At 31.6% G+C, this 20,332-nt stretch overlaps 1 protein-coding gene across 1 annotated transcript; it reads right to left on the bottom strand.

Annotated features, from left to right (window-relative positions):
• Positions 1-232: 232 nt before the first annotated feature.
• On the bottom strand, positions 233-4,976 carry LOC114423142 (1,4-dihydroxy-2-naphthoyl-CoA synthase, peroxisomal-like). Its single transcript, XM_028389773.1, has 9 exons — positions 4,574-4,976; positions 4,024-4,146; positions 2,664-2,765; positions 2,387-2,425; positions 1,638-1,736; positions 1,459-1,506; positions 1,229-1,324; positions 715-837; positions 233-538 (listed from the first exon to the last, which is right to left on the bottom strand). Exons 1-9 carry the CDS (start codon positions 4,844-4,846, stop codon positions 422-424), a joined length of 1,020 nt encoding a protein of 339 aa, XP_028245574.1. The 5' UTR covers positions 4,847-4,976; the 3' UTR covers positions 233-421.
• Between the last annotated feature and the right edge of the window lie 15,356 nt (positions 4,977-20,332).

Raw genomic sequence — 20,332 nt, 5'->3', positions numbered from 1 at the left:
TTCATTAGTTTTGATGAATTAGTTATTTCTTCTTAAAGCACTTGAGTAAAACTATCCCCAAATTTCCTGGGCAAAATCAACCAAGTTCCCTTTAAGATCACTATCACGCATAATGAGTCTCACTTAAACTTGCATAAGCCTTCAAACATAAACTGAATTTCAGAAGATGAAGTTTTGAGAAAATAAGTGGAAATGTATATTCTATGGTCTTAATTTATTGAAGTTGATCATCTTTTAAAGAGATACGATAAAATAGTTAAATAAAAGAAATCTGTTTATTTTACCATCAGCCTAAAAAGTGCATTTGAAATGAATAAATTAAGGACAACAGAAAACAGGTGCCAAATCAACTTTCTGCTCTCTATATATTGGACAGAGCAGAGGTCCATGTCTCAAATTGATATAAACAATTGACAAATATTTAAGGTCGCCGATTGAACTTAGAAAAATCAGGCCGTCTACGTTGCATATATGCAGTCTTGCCCTCTTTAGCTTCCTCAGTGCCATAGTATATCAGTGTTGCATTTCCACCAATTTCCTATAAGTTAGGTTGCAAAAACACAAATTAAGTATACATGCATATGCACCAAGAAACGGGTATCATCACAAAACATTGGTACATTCAGTATAAATAATTATCTTGTTTAGAAAATATAAATTATATACAGTATTATTTAGCACAGAATATTGATAGATCATGAAATCATGATATACCTGAAGTCCGGAATGTCCATCATCCACTGCATTAAGAGCTGACTTGAGTACCCGAATAGCAGTTGGACTGTTCCTCAGTATCTCCCGACACCATTTTATCGTTTCCTTCTCTAAATTCTCAAGCTAGACCAAATCAAAACATAGCATTCACTGTAAGTACGAGGTTGATGTTGGAGCATGTGTTTCTGCTGTTGCTTTAAGTAGCTCCCTATTTCTTAAGTGATTCGTTGACAGCTTAATTTCTTTTCCAATTTGTATACAATATATATATATATATATATATACACTTAAATAGTACTAAAAAAAAATACTCAACTCATCAAAAAAGTACTTAAATAGTGAAGTAAGAATGTATGTAGGAGATCCCACATTGACTAGTGATGGAGCTAAAATAGTGTATATAAGTAGACAACAACCTTCATCTTACAAGTCAATTTTATAGGATTGAGTTAGGCCCGTAACCCAAATTCATGAGAGCTTGTGTCAAGAATTCTTCAGATGAAAAAGAACTTACTGGTACAACAGTGTTGACAAGGCCCATTTTCTCTGCTTCAACAGCATCATAGAACCTTGTGAGAAACCACATTTCACGTGCTTTTTTTGGACCTACCTGTATAAATAAGGCTAGTTTTTATCTTTGGATTGAAAATGTAAAAATGATATGGCAAACAAAATCCACCACCACCTAGAATAGCATAATAGTGGAGTGAATTATTAGCAAAATAAGCAGTATTTGATTCTTACCAAACGGGACATGATAGAACTTCCATAACCAGCATCAAAGCTTCCAACCTTTCATAGGTACAAAGACAGAAGGAATTACAAATCCATTATGTGTAGTATCATTACAAAAGAGGGAGAGTGAGAGCAATATAATTTTGAATAGTGCGAGTTTTGTATGAAAAGGAAAAGGGTTCAAGAACCTTGGGACCAGTTTGGCCAAAGATAGCATTATCTGCTGCAATAGTTAGATCACAGACCATATGCAATACATGCCCTCCTCCAACAGCATAACCTGCTACCTGTTTTAACGTTAGAAAAATAGTTTGCATATAACAAGAATAGGAAAGAACTAAACAAACATGATATCATTATTCATTAATTGGAATTTTGTGGCCTAGAGTTGTAGATGTTGAAATATCGAGCAGGAGAGTTTATTAAATTTTCCAATTTTCCAAAAACTGAAATGCATGTTATATTACCCACGAGTTAAAAATATCAAGACTTTAGGCACAAAAATAATTGAGTTTAAGGGTCATTTGATGCATATTCAGAGACAGTACAAACAAAACAGCACATTATTGAGTTAAAGGACAATTTTTGTGTTGTTAGTAGTTTGATGACCAATCACAGGACTAAAAGTTGTGTTAACCTCCAATAAATACCTAGTAAAATTTACTGTAATACTATTTGTGATGTGCATTATTTGTTTTGCAAGCAAAAGAGTTAGGAAAATGAAAGGGAGAGGGTTATAGGTATTTTATTTTTATTTTTCTGTTGTGGATTTAATGAGTAACAAAGTTATAGTTTTGTAGTGTCCCTCGAGTTGTTTTTGTCCAATACTTATACTACTTAAAAAATCAAACAGAATACACTTTTTTTTTAATCCTGCCATGCCCCTTATCTTTTAGCATATCATATCAACCCTAAGAACAAAGGGTACAGCGAGTACCATTGCAATCACTGGTTTAGGGAGGCGGCGTATCTGCACCTGCAAAAGGAGAAGAGAATGAATAAAAAGTAGAATAAGAAAGGGGCACGGTTTTTTCCAATAACAAGCATTAACAATTGTCTCATTAAAAATCATGGAAACGACAAAATCACTTGAGAACTTGAAGATTCACAGTCCATTGAGATGAATGCCTCAAAACTCTTTTAATTCAAGTAATGGGGATCACTTCTACAATTCTATTCACCCAATTAGAAAAATCTGAAATCAATTAATATACCTGCAAGTCTAACACATTAAGGCTACTGAAACTTCCATTATCAGAATAGCCATCGTTAGTCCTCAAAGCCTGGTCACCACCACTACAAAATGCTTCGGTTCCCTGCAACATCAATATGTCATCAGCATCAATTCCACACTGGTTTGCACAAAAAATGTGAACATTGCATATTCGGATTCATGGGGTTTAGTTGTAACAAATTGACAACAGCATGGGCAAACATTTTTACAGCAGAACTGGAAGCAACATGATTAAGAAATATATTACACTGACCCATAATCATTATTATACTTTTTTGAAAAAGCCAAAACTGAATATTATTAAGAAACAAACTAAACATAAGGTATGTTTAGTCTGATGCATAATGAAGTACAAAAGGAGTGCCTACTTTACAGTAACACATCAACCAGAATTAAATCATCCCACCGTAACAATTGCACTGATGACCCACCAAACCCGGGACACAAATCAACGAGCAGCTCTAAATCCACCCATGAAGCCAAAGAGATGTGAAACCTTACAAGCCAAATCAAAACATAAGGAAATAAAACATAAATCTACACTAGCTCTAAAATAATAGAATTTTCACTACTTTTAAGATCACCACCATCTACTTATTGTGATCTGACACACTGTTATACTGCAGACTACAGTTTCAACCCTATCTCACCAAAGTGTATTGAATATATGACCCTCCAAGTGTTCGAGAATATACCCAACACAATATACATCGATCCCAATTACCTTTATTACTTCCTACCTACTACACCAAGAGCTTCCCATGCACCACCGCAGATCATTAAACTTGCTACATCAGAAATCACTCCAAAACAAAACATCCTCACAAATACCATCCATGTTAGCCAAATGCATCTTCATTTTAGACAGAATGTAACACTACCCCATCTGTTCCAAAATCCACTCTATCCTCCAAGCTTTCCAACAAATAACAGAATAGGCCATGTTTTATATAATCACCCATTCCAATATGGCTAAACTGGGCCAACCATATATCTGCATTTCAAAAAACCAGAGACCTGCTTATCACTTATGCGTGTGAGGGATTAATCCCATAATGCAGCATGTGAACCCACAATCCACTATACACTAACATCCCCTATTACCCAAAAGGTACATTAGATTGTGTAACATTACAAAAAAGATAATCACGTTCATTCTCAAGAAACTTTAGGAAACGTTAATGTAAATTTCTCTAAAAATTTATACAATTAATCAATTAAAAATACCTTGAATATGAGATTCAAAATGATTATTACAAAATTCAAACAATCTTCACTTGGATTCCAACAATTGAATGATCAGAGTAATAATAAAAAAATTGGCAAAACTGCACAAGTACCTTGCCAGTGAGAATGACGACCCCAATAGAACTATCATCCCTGGCATCAGTGAAAGCACGCATAAGCTCCTTCACCGTGTGGGGTCGGAACGCATTCCTTCTCTCTGGCCTATTAATACTTATCTGCACCACCACAACACGGTACACTAAGTATATCTTTAATACTTTCAATAAAATAAAATAAACTAACAATAACCAGAAAAACCATGGTTGAAAAAAGAGACAATGGGTGGAGCTCAGTTGACAACACAAGTTGAGTTTGTTTGTGGGACAGGATCAGGTTTGATCCCCCACAAAACACAATGCATCGGTTTTTGAGTGTGACTAATTCCGGAACCAGTTTTTAAAAACCTTGGTTCAAAGTGTCACCAAGTTCTGAACAGAGAATTATTACCTCAAGGTCCCATCCAAGACCCAAAGGTTTCAATTACGATGGTCAGTCAAATTCTTTTTATGAAGATTAGTCATCGCCAAAGTTGATAAATACTTCAGACTAATATTAATATTATGGTGACAAAAAGAGAAAAAAAAAAGAATTGAGAAAGTGAACCTTGGCTATTCCTTCCCCGACGGCCTTCTCGTAGACAATGTCGGTGAAGTCCTTGCCGGAGTTGTCGTGGTCGGAGGCGACGATCCTCCAAACGACGTCGTGGGATGGAACTTCTCCGTGGACGCGGCGGAAGCTGTTGTTCCCACCGGAAGTGAGGCACGGGGCGAGTTCGCCGGGTGCGTTGTGATAAGAAGAAGGAGTGAGGTGGTTGGTCACAGAGGCAAGCCTTCTGGTGGCGGTTTCAAGGTGGTGGTTGTTGTTGTTCTCCGCCATAGGATTGTGAGAGCTATCGGAAGTGATCACCAATGGCGTGCAAGAAAGATTGTGAAGCTATTGGTTGGTTTTATACATTCCATTCGTTCATTGACATTCCCAGGTGGTCGTGGCGGGTGGGGATAAGATAAGGTCAATTACTACTACCTGTTGAAATTTATTCAAAATTAGTATCACGATTTAATTACACCCACCTTTTATTTAATGACTTTTATTAGACTCAAGTCTTAAAAAAAATCAAATCAATACTCCTTCGGTGCCTAAGTATAATTTATGGGATCCTTTCAACAAATTTAAATTCTTAACAAAAAATACTTAATTTAGTTAATAATATTAAATAAGTTAATTATTTACACTATTATTTTAAAATTACACTTTTCTTATCAGTTTATCTACTTAATTGTTTCTCATTATTTTTGAAAAAAAAGAATAATTAAATAAGAGTAAAAAAAATATTTAAAAATTAAAAAATATATATTTTTATAAAAAAAGACAAACAAATTTATGAAAATAATCTTATAATTAAAGATGAGGAGTAATAAAAAAATATTAAAAAGGTACTAGTACATTAAAAGTGTAATGCAAAATTCTTTCTCTTTTCTTCCAAACATGAAAAATGATGGGGATAAATAAAATCAACATAATAATCACTGTTATAATTCCTACAAATAAATGTAAAATAAATACTACCATTTAGTATTGGATTATTGGACAATTTTTTATTTTGATTAAAGTTACATTTAATAAGACATTTTAATTAATTTTTTTTACTAGCTGAAAAGTTTATTTGATTGTTTGATAAATAAGTCTTTTTTTAGTAATTTTTAGAATTTTTTGAAATGTTACTTGAAATAATATTTTTTAAAATGTTGACTTCTAGTTTTTAGTTTTTTTTATATATTTTCTTTCCTTTTTATCCTTAATATATTTATCAAATTTTCTATTTACCTTTTTTAAATAAATTATGATTTTATTATTTTTTTAAATCATTTTAAACTTTTCAATTATTTCAACAGACATTTTACCAAATACTTTTAATTTAATAAGTTAATTTTCTAGCTTCCAACTAGTTTTATTGGACATAACCTACACTAAATTTCTTTAATCATTTTAAAAAATAATATACTTACACGTATGAATTCAAGAAACTTTAGAGAGAATTAATATAATGAATAATAAAATAAAATATATTTACATAATAGAATAATATTAATTTGGATTAATAATTGAATTGAATAATATCATTTAATATTTTTTTGGAAAAAAATGAATATGAGATGATCACCTGATATCATCCCTAGAATCAAACCTTCTATATATATATATATATATATATATTAGATTAGCAAAAAATAGTTTTGTATTAAATGGAAATGTATTTAAATTAATTATAAATAGATTTATTTTAAAAATATCCTTTCTAATTATTTTACATAACTTTATAAAATAATAATAGTAGTATGTATGTATTTTCTTTAGAATTAAAATTTTCTAGCAAGAAAGAGAATAATACAAAGGGGGAGAGTGTTATTTTTTTTTGTGGCTTATTAAAATTTTGGCCATTTAGGTATTGTAATGTGTTATTTTAATTTTTCAAGTTTGAATTGTATGAATTAGGTTATTCAAGTATCATATATGATTTTGATTCCTTTACCTATCTTTCTTTAAATATTTTAATTTTTTTTATTATTGTGGCATTTGATGATGACGTGTTAATGATATAATAACTTATGTATTACTTAACACAAATGCTATCATGATTTAATTATTATTTTAATTCCTCTAATAGTTCTATCAAGAGGGAACAAAAGTATATCAAATCATATTAATATATATATTAGACAATATATCAATTGTCACATCATTATTCAAAATTACATCATCGGGGAGATGATAAGTGTTATTAAACTAATAATTTTTTTTAACATTTAATTCCTTTAGGCATCTCTTTCCTAGAACTATCCGGTATTAAAAAGAAACACTCTCTAAAATTTTCTTTAGTCCCTAGAGTAGTAGTAATCACAATCACCAAGAAATTTTACATTGTATTATACTAAAAATATAGTTGCATTCACATCTCAGCTTCTTGATGTTATTTTTTTATTTATGTATTGAGATATATTATGTAGAGATGAACTTTTTCAAAATTTTATTCCATCTTTATTACAAGTTTTTATGGAAACTTATAGACCTTTTCTTTATGTGACCTTCCTAGAGGTGATCCCTTTCAGATTGAGTGATAATTCTTACATAAAAATATCTATTTATACATTAAACATCTTAATCTTAAAAGAGAAAATAAATAATAAAGTATTCTTAACAAATTCTTAATATTTTTAAATTAAAAAATATTCTAAAGATTTGACACAAATAACTTAAAAATAAATAAATAAAATTCTTTTTCTAAAAAAAATATTAGACATATTCTCGATAACCCGATCCTACTTTTGGAGTTTGTCTGTACAATGTTCAACATGCCACTCTGAAATGATATTAAACTCCCATGAATTTATACTATAGATCAAATAATCTTCTTAGAAGATTAAACTCTTTCTGAAGGTGCATAGGTGGAACACTGACAAATCAACTGTTTATGTTCCTTCCTCTTGTTTTCTCTTTTTTTCAATGGACAAAATCATGTGGTTTGTGTAGATGCATGCGTTGTATGAAGATTCTGATGATGCCAAAAGACTAAAGCTATTCAATGTTGATTCAAGTCAAGATCAAGAAATCAAGAGAAACGATTAACAATTAGTCATTTATATGTTAAAAGAATCTCTTAAAGAGGTTGCAAAGGTTTGACCTTAAAAGTTAAGCTTTCAAAATATCTTACAAAGTTTTTCTTAAGTAAGTACTTTATTTTGAAAATATGTTTTTCTCTTTGGTAATCGATTACCAGAGGCTGTAATCGATTACCAGAAGCAAGAATGATTTAAACAGTTTTCAGGGAAAGTTTGAATTTGAATTTTAAATGTGTAATCGATTACCACTATTGTGTAATTGATTACCAGTCCCGAAAAGTTTTGAAATTCAAACTGAAGAGTTATAACTTCTCAAAATAACTATGTAATTGATTACCACACATATGTAATCGATTACCAGTGAGGAAATTTTGAAAATAACTCTGAAAAGTCACAACTCTTCACAAGTTTTTTGAAAGGCCACCATAGACCTATAAATATGTGACTTGTATTCAAAATTCTTGAGAGTTTTTCAGAACATTCATTGTCCTATCCTCTCACAAGAAAATCTTTGGCCAAACACTTGCAAAATCATTAAGGATTCTCATAAGTTCTTTAACTTGTATCATTCTTCTCTAAAACAGAGAGAAATATTCTTTTGTACCTCAAAGCAAACTATTGTTATTCAAGAGACAGTGAGTTTCTTGATTTGTAAAGTTCTTTGAACACAAGGGAAGGGTATTCCTGGGTGGTTCAGAAGTTGTAAAGGGATTTACAAAGTTAGTGGAAATCTCAAGTGGGTTACTTGAGGACTGGACATAGGCACAGGGCGTGGCCGCCGAACCAGTGTAACACTGACTTTGCAATCCTTCTTTCCTAAACGCTTTTAATTTACTGCATTTTAATTTTACTTTGCATATTTAAATAAGTTTCAAGTAAATTATTTTTTACTTCTTTTCTGTTAAGTCTGCATATTCCTTTTTAAAGAGAGAATTAAAATTTGTTAGGGGAAATTTTTTAAACTTAATTCACCCTCTCTTAAGTTATTGAGGCTACTTGTTTAGCAGTTTGAAATCTTTTTAACCGGGTTAATCGGATGAGAAATTCTCAAAAACTAATTTTTGATGTTTGTTTCTTACAATCATGAAAACGATATGCATAATTACTTGTCTCCTCTTCTTATTATTTAGAAAAGGGATAAATTATATTATTTTAATTAGCATGTAAAACTTAACCACACACCATGTATTAGTGTTAAATAATTCTGACTTCTAATGGCTACATTTTAATTAGAAAAAAAGTTAGGTGGGATGAAAATCTTCTTGGATATTTTATAATAAAACTATATATATATTGTTGATCATTACACGTTATCAACTACACGTATACATATGGTTATGTTTTGCAAGTAGTTAATAATGTTATGATAACTAGTAACTACACATAAACACAGTAAAAAAAAGTAACTACACATAAATATTGTTAAATTTGCTTCATAAGTGATTAAGAATAAATGAACGTGATTGAATCAATTTTATCTACATGTAATCAATAGTGTATGAGGTTATTAAATTGTCTAATGGAGATTGATTTGATCTTACAAGAAGTTAATAATGTTATAAGATTATTGAAATGTCTAATAGTAATAATTAAGTACTTCTAAAACAGAATTAATCATGTTTACAAATGTTACTAATCATGTTTTTTGAGTGAATATAGTCAGGCATACAATTTTGGGATGTTTGATAATTAGTGGTCTACAATTTCAACCTGATGGATCCTCCAAAAATCTTGCCAATAGTTTGGGATTGAAGATGTTCCACCTTCACCAACTCACCAAGCATAAAACCATAGTGAGCATTTAGCAAACCAGAAACAAGGAACATCACCAACTCACCAAGCATAAAACCATAGTGAGCATTTAGCAAACCAGAAACAAGGAACATGACAAATGACAACTTTTGATGACTTCCGGTGGCAGTATACCATTTTCCACAAAATCAATAAATTAAAAAAAGGTTCCTCACCTAACCACTTCGAAAGTATGACATAGGTGACATTACCCTTTTACTACAACCATTCCATTTTTTACTCCTTCATTTCATCCCCTTCTATCAATCTAAACATAGCCAAAGATTTATTATGCTTTGGAGGTGATTTTATGTTGGAAACCATTCAAATTATAATTTTAAATCTCTATGATATTATTTAGTTTTAAAAAAGATATTATGTTGTTTAGAATTAAAGATATATTATATAAGTTAGAGATTTGTTTCGTCTATATGTAGAGGTTGTGAAGATGAGAAGAATTGTCAGTCTCAAGAGGGAGTCATCACCCTAAGTGAGAGAAGGTCATGTGAATGGAAAATTTACAAGTTTGTTCATCTTATCCCAAAAAGTTTGTTGTGAGGATATCATGGATGTAGGAATGAGGGCCTGAACCATATTAAACAAATTAAAGGTCGTAGGAATGAAGGCCTGAACTACTTTAACAAAATAAACTATGAGGATATAGGGATGAGGGTCTCAACTGCGTTAAATAAATTTGTTATCTTTCCTATTTTTCTTATGGTGTTGGCCTTTTTGTTTTATGGTGTGTTTTCTCATCTTTATGAATAAATAGAAGTGTGTATTTTTTTTCCTAACATTTTACAAATCTTTTAGGTCAATTTTCAAATATCTAGAAACAAAGTAGAGTTGGATATATTTGCTTTGGATCCCATGTTGTTGTTATGGAATTGAATACCTTTATGGATCTATTATTGTTTTCTTCATGCTATTATGCTTTTCTTATTACCTTTTGCATCTTCATATATTTCTTCATAAGATTGAAGTGCCATAGTGAAGGCAAGTGTCTGGTACTACAACATTTAAACTGATTTTTGAATAGCAATAAAAAGTGATGGAATCAATACGGGATTCACTACTACATAAAGCGCTTTCTACATCGGTTAAAAGACATATTTGACGACGGTTATTAATCGTCGTTGTAATCAACGTTGTAGAAAATCTTTACTTTTTATGAAGGTTACATAGAAAACCGCCTTAGAAAAAAGTAACATTCTAAAATGGTTCTTAACTAAAAATCTTCTTAGAATGATACCTTTCTAAGATGGTTTTTAACAAAAAACCGTCTTAAAATGATAGACTTTCTAAGATGATTTTTCAAAGAACCGTCTTAAATGTACTTTTTTTTTAAAAAAAAATTACTTGCAAGCTAGCATGTGATAGTCTGTGATCCAAAATTGAGTAAATAAAGAATGAGCATACCAAGATACTAGAGTCCAAAAATAAAAATAAAACAAGGAACCCAATATGTTTAACGAATAATTAGTACTCAATCTATTTTCAATGGCTATTTTCAACCTCTTTGGCCAATCTATTTGAAATCTAGCAATAACATGCTGAGGTCTCATAAACCTACATTTTGGGGTAGGACTTAAGCATATTCAGAATTATCAAAGGCAAACACAATCTAAAATTTCAAAGAACATCAAACATTGAGGTCTAAAGGCCCCAAAATCTAGCACATAGTTATCAAGTACTTGGTACGAGTACTGGTACGTGGTACCTATAGGCATGCAATGCATCACTTTTTACATTATTATTATAGGACTTTCTTTAAAGAGAACCAGTATGCAGCATGTGGTAAGGTGAATTTCGGTAAGTGGTACAAAGGATTATTGAGAGAATTCTTAACTATATTGTGGCACATTAATCACTAAATCACTTTGGTTCTACTATAATTTTTAGGATTAAATGTACCTATTTCTCATGATATTAACACACCAATTCTGCAGAATTTAACAAAAGGAAACTAATCAATCTTTCAGTCTCAAACTTCATCTGAAAATAATCATATAAGGATCCATATATAATATCATTATTCGAATTATCATGTACATACTACTTAATACCACACTCTTTGTATTGAAGAAAACTAGATGCCTTTTAGGCATAGACTCATCCACAGTGGGTCTTCATTGCATAGTATGTACATCACACTGCCATAATTCAATATATCACTCTTAAATAAATATTATTATACTAAAAGTACTCATGAGCTATATGTATTTATAGTAACTCAAAGAATGTTGCAAAATGAAGAATCACATTCACACGAAAAGCAAAACATCAAAAGTGAAATTGAATGATAACAACAAGTTAGATAAATAATTAAAAAAACAAAACCCTTTACCTACAAGATTGTTGTGGGCGTAGCAAGACCAAGTGCACATGGAAAAGAAACAACCTACAAAGTGGGGGGCAAAAACTACTCATAAAAAAATTAACCCCCGAGTAAATTATAAACACCAATTTATATAAAATATTTTTGCATAAAAATGTAATAGAAATTTACCTTGTCGTCAATGTGTTAGATGAATAGGATTATATAGTAGAGTACTCAAATCTTGTTGTAAAAACAATGTATATAAACTAAATAAGTGAACATATGCGGTGGCTTAACTATATACTAGTATATAAAGTATTATTCCTTGAATATTTCGTAATTCCAATTTTAATATTGTCTCAAAGAGTGATTTAAGAATAAATGATAGACTAATTACTTGCTTCTATATACTATGAGTCAATTATTTTATTTGCTTCGTACATTGAGCCAGTCATCAAAATAAATTAACAGTGGCTACCTGTTGCCAACTATGGACCAATGAAGTGCATAATGAGTAGAAAAAAAGTTGATATGATCTAAATCTCATTATGATTATAAACAAACATTAAATTGTTAATGATATAAAGATAAACACAAACATTTTGGTCAATCCTTTTATGTATAGAAAGGTCATAGTGGTTCCCACAAGCTACTTTCGGGTAGTATAACAATAAACTAGTTGAGAAATGCTTAATGAATTAGTTTTTTCATTTCTTCTTTTTGTATAATAAGGTAAAAGAAAGTATTTCTATATAAAAAGTGAAGTAGTTAATTAACTATCAGTATTATTAGTGACCCAAAATAAAATTACTATAATAATATAATAAGCCTTAAAAGTCTAAATTACTAGGGAAATAGTTAGAAGATATGATAATGGAACACATAGTTAACAAAACTTACATAGATAATGGTGGGTAGAACTCCCCAAATTACTAAACAGAGAGCACACTTCGAGGGTTTGTGCCTCCCAGTGTCCAAAGGCCCCAATTTCCTCTCAAATCGCAAGATAATTATCTCTCTCTGCCTTGACCTCCTTTTTTATTAAACAACAATGACATATCTTCAAACTGTCTCAGCACAAGAAATATAAGCCCATTCTTTAATACAAAATAATCTAATAAGCATATACATACATAAATAAATATTCTCTATCATCACCTCTTTCCTACCATAGATTCAACAAATTTTAAGAAATTGTTTGCTTGTTCTTTTATTAGTGTTATGCTAAAAAACTACAGTATTAAATGAATGGCAATCATATGGGGGCTTAAACTATTATGATAAAAAAAGGGTATAAAGTTCACCTGAGCTCAATGGTTAAGGGTGAAAGATAACTTACACGTAAGGCCCTGTAGAACTTCGAAACATTAAATGAAAACCAATATTTATTTTCGTTTCTTTTCATTTTCTTTCTTGTTTGTTTTATTTCTCTCTTCCACACATTCCATAAAGCTTCACCCATTTAATCAATCACTCACTCCCAATACCTAAAACAACAACAAAAACCTAAAACAACAACAAAAACCTAAACCATCAAAATAAAGGACATAAAAACACTCAGCACATGAAAAAACTAAATCGAATATTTTCAATCCTGAATCAATTAAACTAATTTGAAATAACTCAACCTAAAAAATCAGAAAACAAAATATACCTTAAGTTATCCATCGAGGTAAACAACAACAACATCCCTATACGTCAAAACCGACCTACCATTTCTAGGATTGAACCGGAACAGAACGTCGCGACCGTCGAAGGTGGGATTGAATGCGAAGACCGACTTCATGTTGTGCTTCTCAAGGATATCCTCCCTGACCTTGAGCTAGTCCTGCTCCCAGTCGCCCAACGCCAAGTTGAACACCGCCATGGGGCCTTTCCCTTGCCTGTAGAGGTGGATCTCCGCCTCCGGGACCTTGCTCTGTAGCTACTTCTCCAGCTCGCTCTTGTTAGGGCTCACACACTCCTCATCGATTTCTACCATCAAGGCTTTCTTCTCCTTATCCTCCATCGTTCGTGGCAGAGGATTCAAGTCTCCAATATCAAATGTATAAAAAATGTTTGTTTATTTTTATTTAATTTTGGTTCTGGTAAGATTTTTAGTGTTGTAAGTTCTGCTCCTCTCTCTAGTTTTGGTTTATTGGGGAATGGAGACCGACAAACTGCTTAACCATAGCGGGCTAAACAGACATATGAATAAGAGGAGAGAGCGGCACATTGGGAAGAGGAGAGAGCACACGAAATGAGAGGACTCGTCACTTTCAATTTTTTAAAAATTTTCAAATTCAAAGACAAACAAAGACAGTTTCGTAAAAACCATTTTTATTTTACATTATTCAAAAACGGTTTTGTGAAAATCGACTTTAAAATGGTAGTCATATTTTCAAAAATTCCACCGCATGCTCAATGACGTCGGTTTTAGAATAACCGATATTGAACGTGCGTTGTAAATAACAAATTTTTTAGTAGTGATTGTTATTTTTTTATTCTGATGTCTTCTTTTTTGAAAAATGAAAATAAAGGCTACAGGTTGTTGAGGGCTAAAATTTTAGGTTCATGGAGTCTCCTTGTGCTTTGATAAATGAGTCTTACAGGATTATGGGGGCAAGACTCAAGACACAATATCTATATGTACGAGTTACTTCAAAAACAAGAACCACATGTTTGATGTGTTTTCAGTTCTAAATTGTAATTATTTGTTAGAAATTTAAGTTTGATACATACCCATTAGTTATCATTGGAGTTATTTGTTAGAATTAATATTTCATCTGAGAGGCATGTGCCTTATGTAGGGACTAATAAAAAAATAATTAATAATTAATGAATAAATTTTAATTGGGTTAAATTGGAGAAATTTCTAAAAGTAAATGTTACTTGATGAGAGTAATGGTTATAAAAGGGGGTTAATACCCACTGACGTGAAACAAAGTCTCATTCCTGACAAAAAGTGTTCTCTCTAATCTCTGGCTATCACAAACGTAGTGAGACAGAAAGAATAGTCAAGGGAGTGAAATCTTGTTTCTCTCATCTTCTGAGGAAATCAAAGTACATTAGAGAGAATTCTCACTATGGAGAAAGATACACACTATTTATTTATTATTTGTGAGAATCATAGGTTTCAAGATTCTGTTGGTTTCCTATCATTATTAATCTAGGAAACCCTTAAAATTTTCTACATGTGGTATTAGAGCATGAGTTATGAAATTTATGATTCTCCAATAATGATTTATTTTCTCCCAATTATGCATAAACCCTAATTATGAAATTTAGGGATTTTATTTTCCTGCTGCTGATATTTTGTAAATAAAAAAGAGATTTTTTTCCAAGAAAGTATAATATTGGATAGAAAAAAATCAATTTTGTATTGCTTGCTTTCGTGATTACTACACAAATACATGAAAAGCGAAAGTCCTCCCTGCGCTGCCATGTACGTTTTTATCAATAGAAGGAAAGTGAGAGAATAAGCTTTTTGTTTGAATGGAAATAGCCAAATCCCAATTCTCTTGCCATGTACGTTCAAAAGCAAGGAATTATTTTGTAATTGCTATTCTCAGCCCACTTTTTCTATTCTCAATCCCACGTGTTCAATTTTTTTTTTCCAAATATTGTTATTGAATGTCATTAAAGGATTTGAAGTTTATGTCCTGGAATTAAATTAACGTGAATGCTTTGAAATTGTTGGTAGCAATAAATATATATATGCTACATATTTGCTTGAATGTGTTTGAATGCAAAAGACAAATAAATGTGAACATTATTTTATAGCGTGGAATGAAATTAATAAAATGACTATGAATTGTTAACAACAATAAGTATGTGCAGGACATATATTTGGTTGAAATTAAATGTATTATGAATTTGTTAGTCACCAAAGTGGTCAAATTTATAAGGTTATTTAATTCCATATTAATGATTATTTCAATTACTCATAGAATAATGGATGCTAAATTATATGATTGTTGGTTTATGAGTAATTGAAATTCATTGTTATAAGGCATTTATGGATCGCCCGAATGTTGATTAATTGTTCTTATAATTAATGAATATAATTGTAGGTGAGTTGTGTGTATCATTGGTTTTATTTATATACTCAAAGGTAATAGGTACTACCAATTGGTGTATATTTAATTGCCAAATAATGTTAAGAGTTTTATTAGCATCATCATGTTTGTATGTTATGTGTTGGTGTATCTCCCAAAGGAGGGCATCACTATACATTGATCGTTATCTAAACGAATCATATGTATGACATGTGTTTTATGAAGCTTGGGAAAGATCTAACAGACTCAACCTAATGTTCATGAGAATGACTGTTGCAGACAATATTAAGACAGCTCTCCCTGAGACCGATAATGCTAAAGAGTTAATGGGTTAGTGGGAGAGTGCTCTCAAACAGCTGATAAGTCTCTTGCTTGGACATTAATGAGTACATTGACCGCCATGAAGTTTGATGGTTCACGTACTATGTATGAACATGTCATTAAGATGACAAACATTGCAACAACAAGACTTAAGACCTTGAGAATGACTATGAATGAGAACTTCCTTGTTCAATTTATTTTGAACTCATTACTGTCTGAGGATGACCCATTCCAAATGAGCTATAATACCATGAAAGATAAATGGAATGTGCATGAATTGCACAATATGTTAGTTCAAGAAGAAACGAGGCTTAAGAATCAAGGAAGTCATTTAGTCCATTATGTAAGCCACCAAGGGAATCAAGGAGCTAAAATGAAATTTATGAAGAAGCATGATAAAGGGAAAGGGCCATTAAAGATCAATGACGACTCTTTATAAGTCCAGAAAGAGGTATCAAGGGCAATAATTGCCAATTTTGAGGGAAATCTGGATATTTCCAGAAGGATTGCCTAAAGCATAAGTCTTGGTTTGAAAAGAAAGGTGAGCTTAACGCTCATGTATGTTTTGAATCAAACTTAACTGAAGTTCCCCATAATGCATGGTGGATTGATTTTGGATGTATGACTCATGTTTCTAACACTATGTTGGGATTCCTTATAATCCAAACCATAAGCCCAAATGAGAAGTTCATCTTCATAGGGAATAGAATGAAAGCTCTAGTGGAAGTAGTCGGGACTTATCGTTTAAAACTCGACATTGGACATCATTTAGATTTACTAGAAACTCTTTATGTACCTAGTTTATCTAGGAATTTAGTTTCATTTTCTAAACTTGATGTTACTATATACTCTTTTAATTTTGGTAATCGATGTTTCAGTTTATTTAAGCATAATCATCTCATTGGTATTGGTGTTCTTTGTGATGGTTTATATAAATTGAAATTAGATGGTTTTTATGCTGAAACTATTTTAACTCTGCATCATAATGCTGGGACTAAAAGTAGTTTAGTGAATGAACAATCTGCTTTCTTGTGGCATAAACGTTTAGGTCACATTTCTAGAGAAAGGATGCAAGAAATATCAGTGGATATTTCATTGGTTATCCGGAAAAGTCAAAGGAGTATATGTTTTATTGTCCTAATCATAGTATGAGAATTGTCGAAATTGGAAATGCAAAGTTCATTGAAAATGGTGAAATCAGTAGAAGTACAATTCCACGAGAAGTGAAAATTAAAGAAGTTAGAGTGTAAGTCCCTTTAGCTTGTGCCTTTAGCAGTACAGTGATTGCTCTTTTAGTTGTTGTTACAAACAATAATGATGAAGCACACCACAATAATGAGCCCATGATACATAATGAACCTATTGTGGAAAACCACTAGAAGTAGCATTATGGAGGTCTCAAAGAGAAAAGAAACCACCTATTTTGAATGACTATGTGGTATACCTATATGAAACAGAAACAAACTTAAGCATTAATGATAATAATTCAATTTCATTTTCACAAGCTACAAGCTGTGATAATTCTGAAAAGTTGTTAAATGCCATGAAAGAAGAGATAAATTTCATGAAACATAATTGCGTTTGGGACCTTGTAGAATTGCCAAAGGATTGTAAGAGAGTTGGTTGTAAGTGGGTCTTCAAGACTAAACGTGACTCTCATGAAAACTTTGAACATTATAAGGCTAGACTTGTTGATAAGGGATTTACTCAAAAAGATGACATTGATTATAAAGAGACGTTTTCACCGGTCTCATGAAAGGATTCTTTCAGGATTATCATGGCAATAGTAGCCATTTATGACTTGGAGCTACATCAGATGGATGTGAAAACTGCATATCTTAATGGAGATTTAGAAGAGAATGTTTATATGGACCAACCAATGGGGTTCTTAGTTGAAGGAAAGGAACACATGGTGTGCAAATTAAAGAAATCAATATACAGTGTTAAGCAAGCTTCCCGCCAATGGTATTTAAAGTTTAATTATACCATTGTTTCCTTTGGATTTAAGGAAAATACTCTTGATCGATGTATATATCTGAAGGTAAGTGGGAGTAAGGTTATTTTTCTAATCATGTATGTTGATGATATATTGCTTGCAACTAATGATCTTGGTCTTCTTCATGAGACTAAGAAATTTCTCTCTAATAACTTTGAAATGAAAGATATGGGTGAGGTAAACTATGTGATATGGATAGAAATATTCTGTAATAGATCACAAGGATTGTTAGGCTTATCTCAGGAAACATATATCAATAAAGTACTAGAGAGATTCAGGATGGAAATGTGTTTAGCATCACCTGTTCCAATTTAGAAATGACACAAATTTAGTCTTGCACAATGTCCTAAAAATGATATAGAACGAAAACAAATGGAAGCAATTCCATATGCATCACTTGTTGTTGCATCTACCATGGAAGTTGAATTTGTAGCATGTCTTGAGGCTACAATTCAGGCTAATGGAACTTTATTTCAAGGCTTGAAATTGTCGCTAGTATTGTCAGGCTGCTGAAAATGTATTGTGATAACTCAACAATAGTATTTTTCAAAGAACGACGAGTACTCTAAGGGTGCTAAGCATATGGAATTGAAATACTTTTTCGTGAAGGAAGAAGTTCAGAAACAAAGAGTGTCAATAAAACATATTAGCATAAACCTTATGATAACTGACCCTTTGAATAAGGAATTACCGCCCAAGATATTTATAGAACATGTTGGAAGTATGAGCATTATTGTTATTGATGATCATTAAGTGTAATTTATCTTATGCATTTTAGTGACACTTTGAGCTCAATTATGATAGGTTTCTGATTACATGTTCTCTATGTTTGCATGCATGTTTGTGTTAGAGTAATGTTAACAGGTTTTGTCTTGAATAATGACATTATGTTGGACCAATTATGTACTCCTAACTAATGGTCATATTAAGGAGAAGACTAATTTTTAGTACATGAAAGAGACTATGTCGATTAAGTGATGTACAATTGTCATGACTCGAATTGGTTCTTATTCTTAATCATGAAATTATGATGTACCCAATGTATAGAACTGTTAAGTCATTTTAATGTGCATTATGTTAGTTTAATCTATTTATTTATTTAGTCCATAATGTTTAGTAATGTCACATGAGTCAAGTGGGAGAATGTTAGAATTAATGTCTCATGTGAGAGACATGTGACTTATGTAGGGACAAATGAATAAATAATTTATAATTAAGGACTAAATTGTAATTGGGTCAAATAGGATAAGTTTCTAAAAGTAACTGCTACTTGATGTGAGTAGTGGTTATAAAAGGGGGTTAATACCCACTAATGTGAAACAAGGTCCCATTCCTGGCAGAAAGTGTTCTCTCTAATATCTGGTCATCACAAACATAGAGAGACTGAAAGAACAATCAATGGAGTGAAATCTTGTTTCTCTCCTCTTGCGGAGGAAATCAAAGTACACCAGAGAGAAGCCTCACTATGGAGAAAGGTACGCACTGCTTATTTATTATTTGTGAGAATCATAGGTTTCAAGATCTTGTTGATTTCCTATCATTGCTAATCTAGGAAATCCTTAAAAATTTTACATTAGTTAGTTGAATGCTAGAATAATTAAAAAAATAAATCATGCCTCCTATAAATAGTAATAGGAGTTGAGAGTATTAGTTAAATTGTAGAGTTAGTACAATGGCTAGGGAAATTGTGCATTCTTTCTGTTCGATGTTCATCAATAACTGTGTGTTTTTTGTGTGCTCAACCTGAACCAATTTCTATCAAAGTTACACTAGAGAAAGATACCTCCTCTTTTATTGTAGAAACCGAGTTCTTAGCTATCTCATCTAACCTTATTCACTTCCTAGGAGTTGAAAAAAAGTATTTTGAATTTTTCCTAGTATGCATTACTCTTGTTTAATGTCATCTCTATGTGTTTTTGCGTGGCTACTTTTTCTTTGTTTTACAACATGTTTCTAATTGTCTATATACTGCAGCCTTGGTTTTTAATTTGTGAACAATTATAGGCAAATGTGGGCAATGTAACCCCACAAACTGTGGCTGCAATTGCATTGTAGACTACAACTTAAAATGTTGAATCACTGCAACATATTATGTTATTAGAGATATGAAATTATGATGCAAATCTACTAATGGATCATCTTGAAAACAAGTAAAGGATAGAAAAAAGAATTTGATGCTAACCGCAACTTGCCGATAAAACTAACACTATAAAGTTCTTTAACCCAAGAATAAAAGAGGTAATTCTCATAATAGAGAAATACACAATTTGATTAATCTGA

Source organism: Glycine soja, chromosome 8, assembly GCF_004193775.1.
Source record: "Glycine soja cultivar W05 chromosome 8, ASM419377v2, whole genome shotgun sequence".
Lineage (NCBI taxonomy): Eukaryota > Viridiplantae > Streptophyta > Magnoliopsida > Fabales > Fabaceae > Glycine > Glycine soja.
This window is presented reverse-complemented; position numbering and strand designations above follow the sequence as displayed.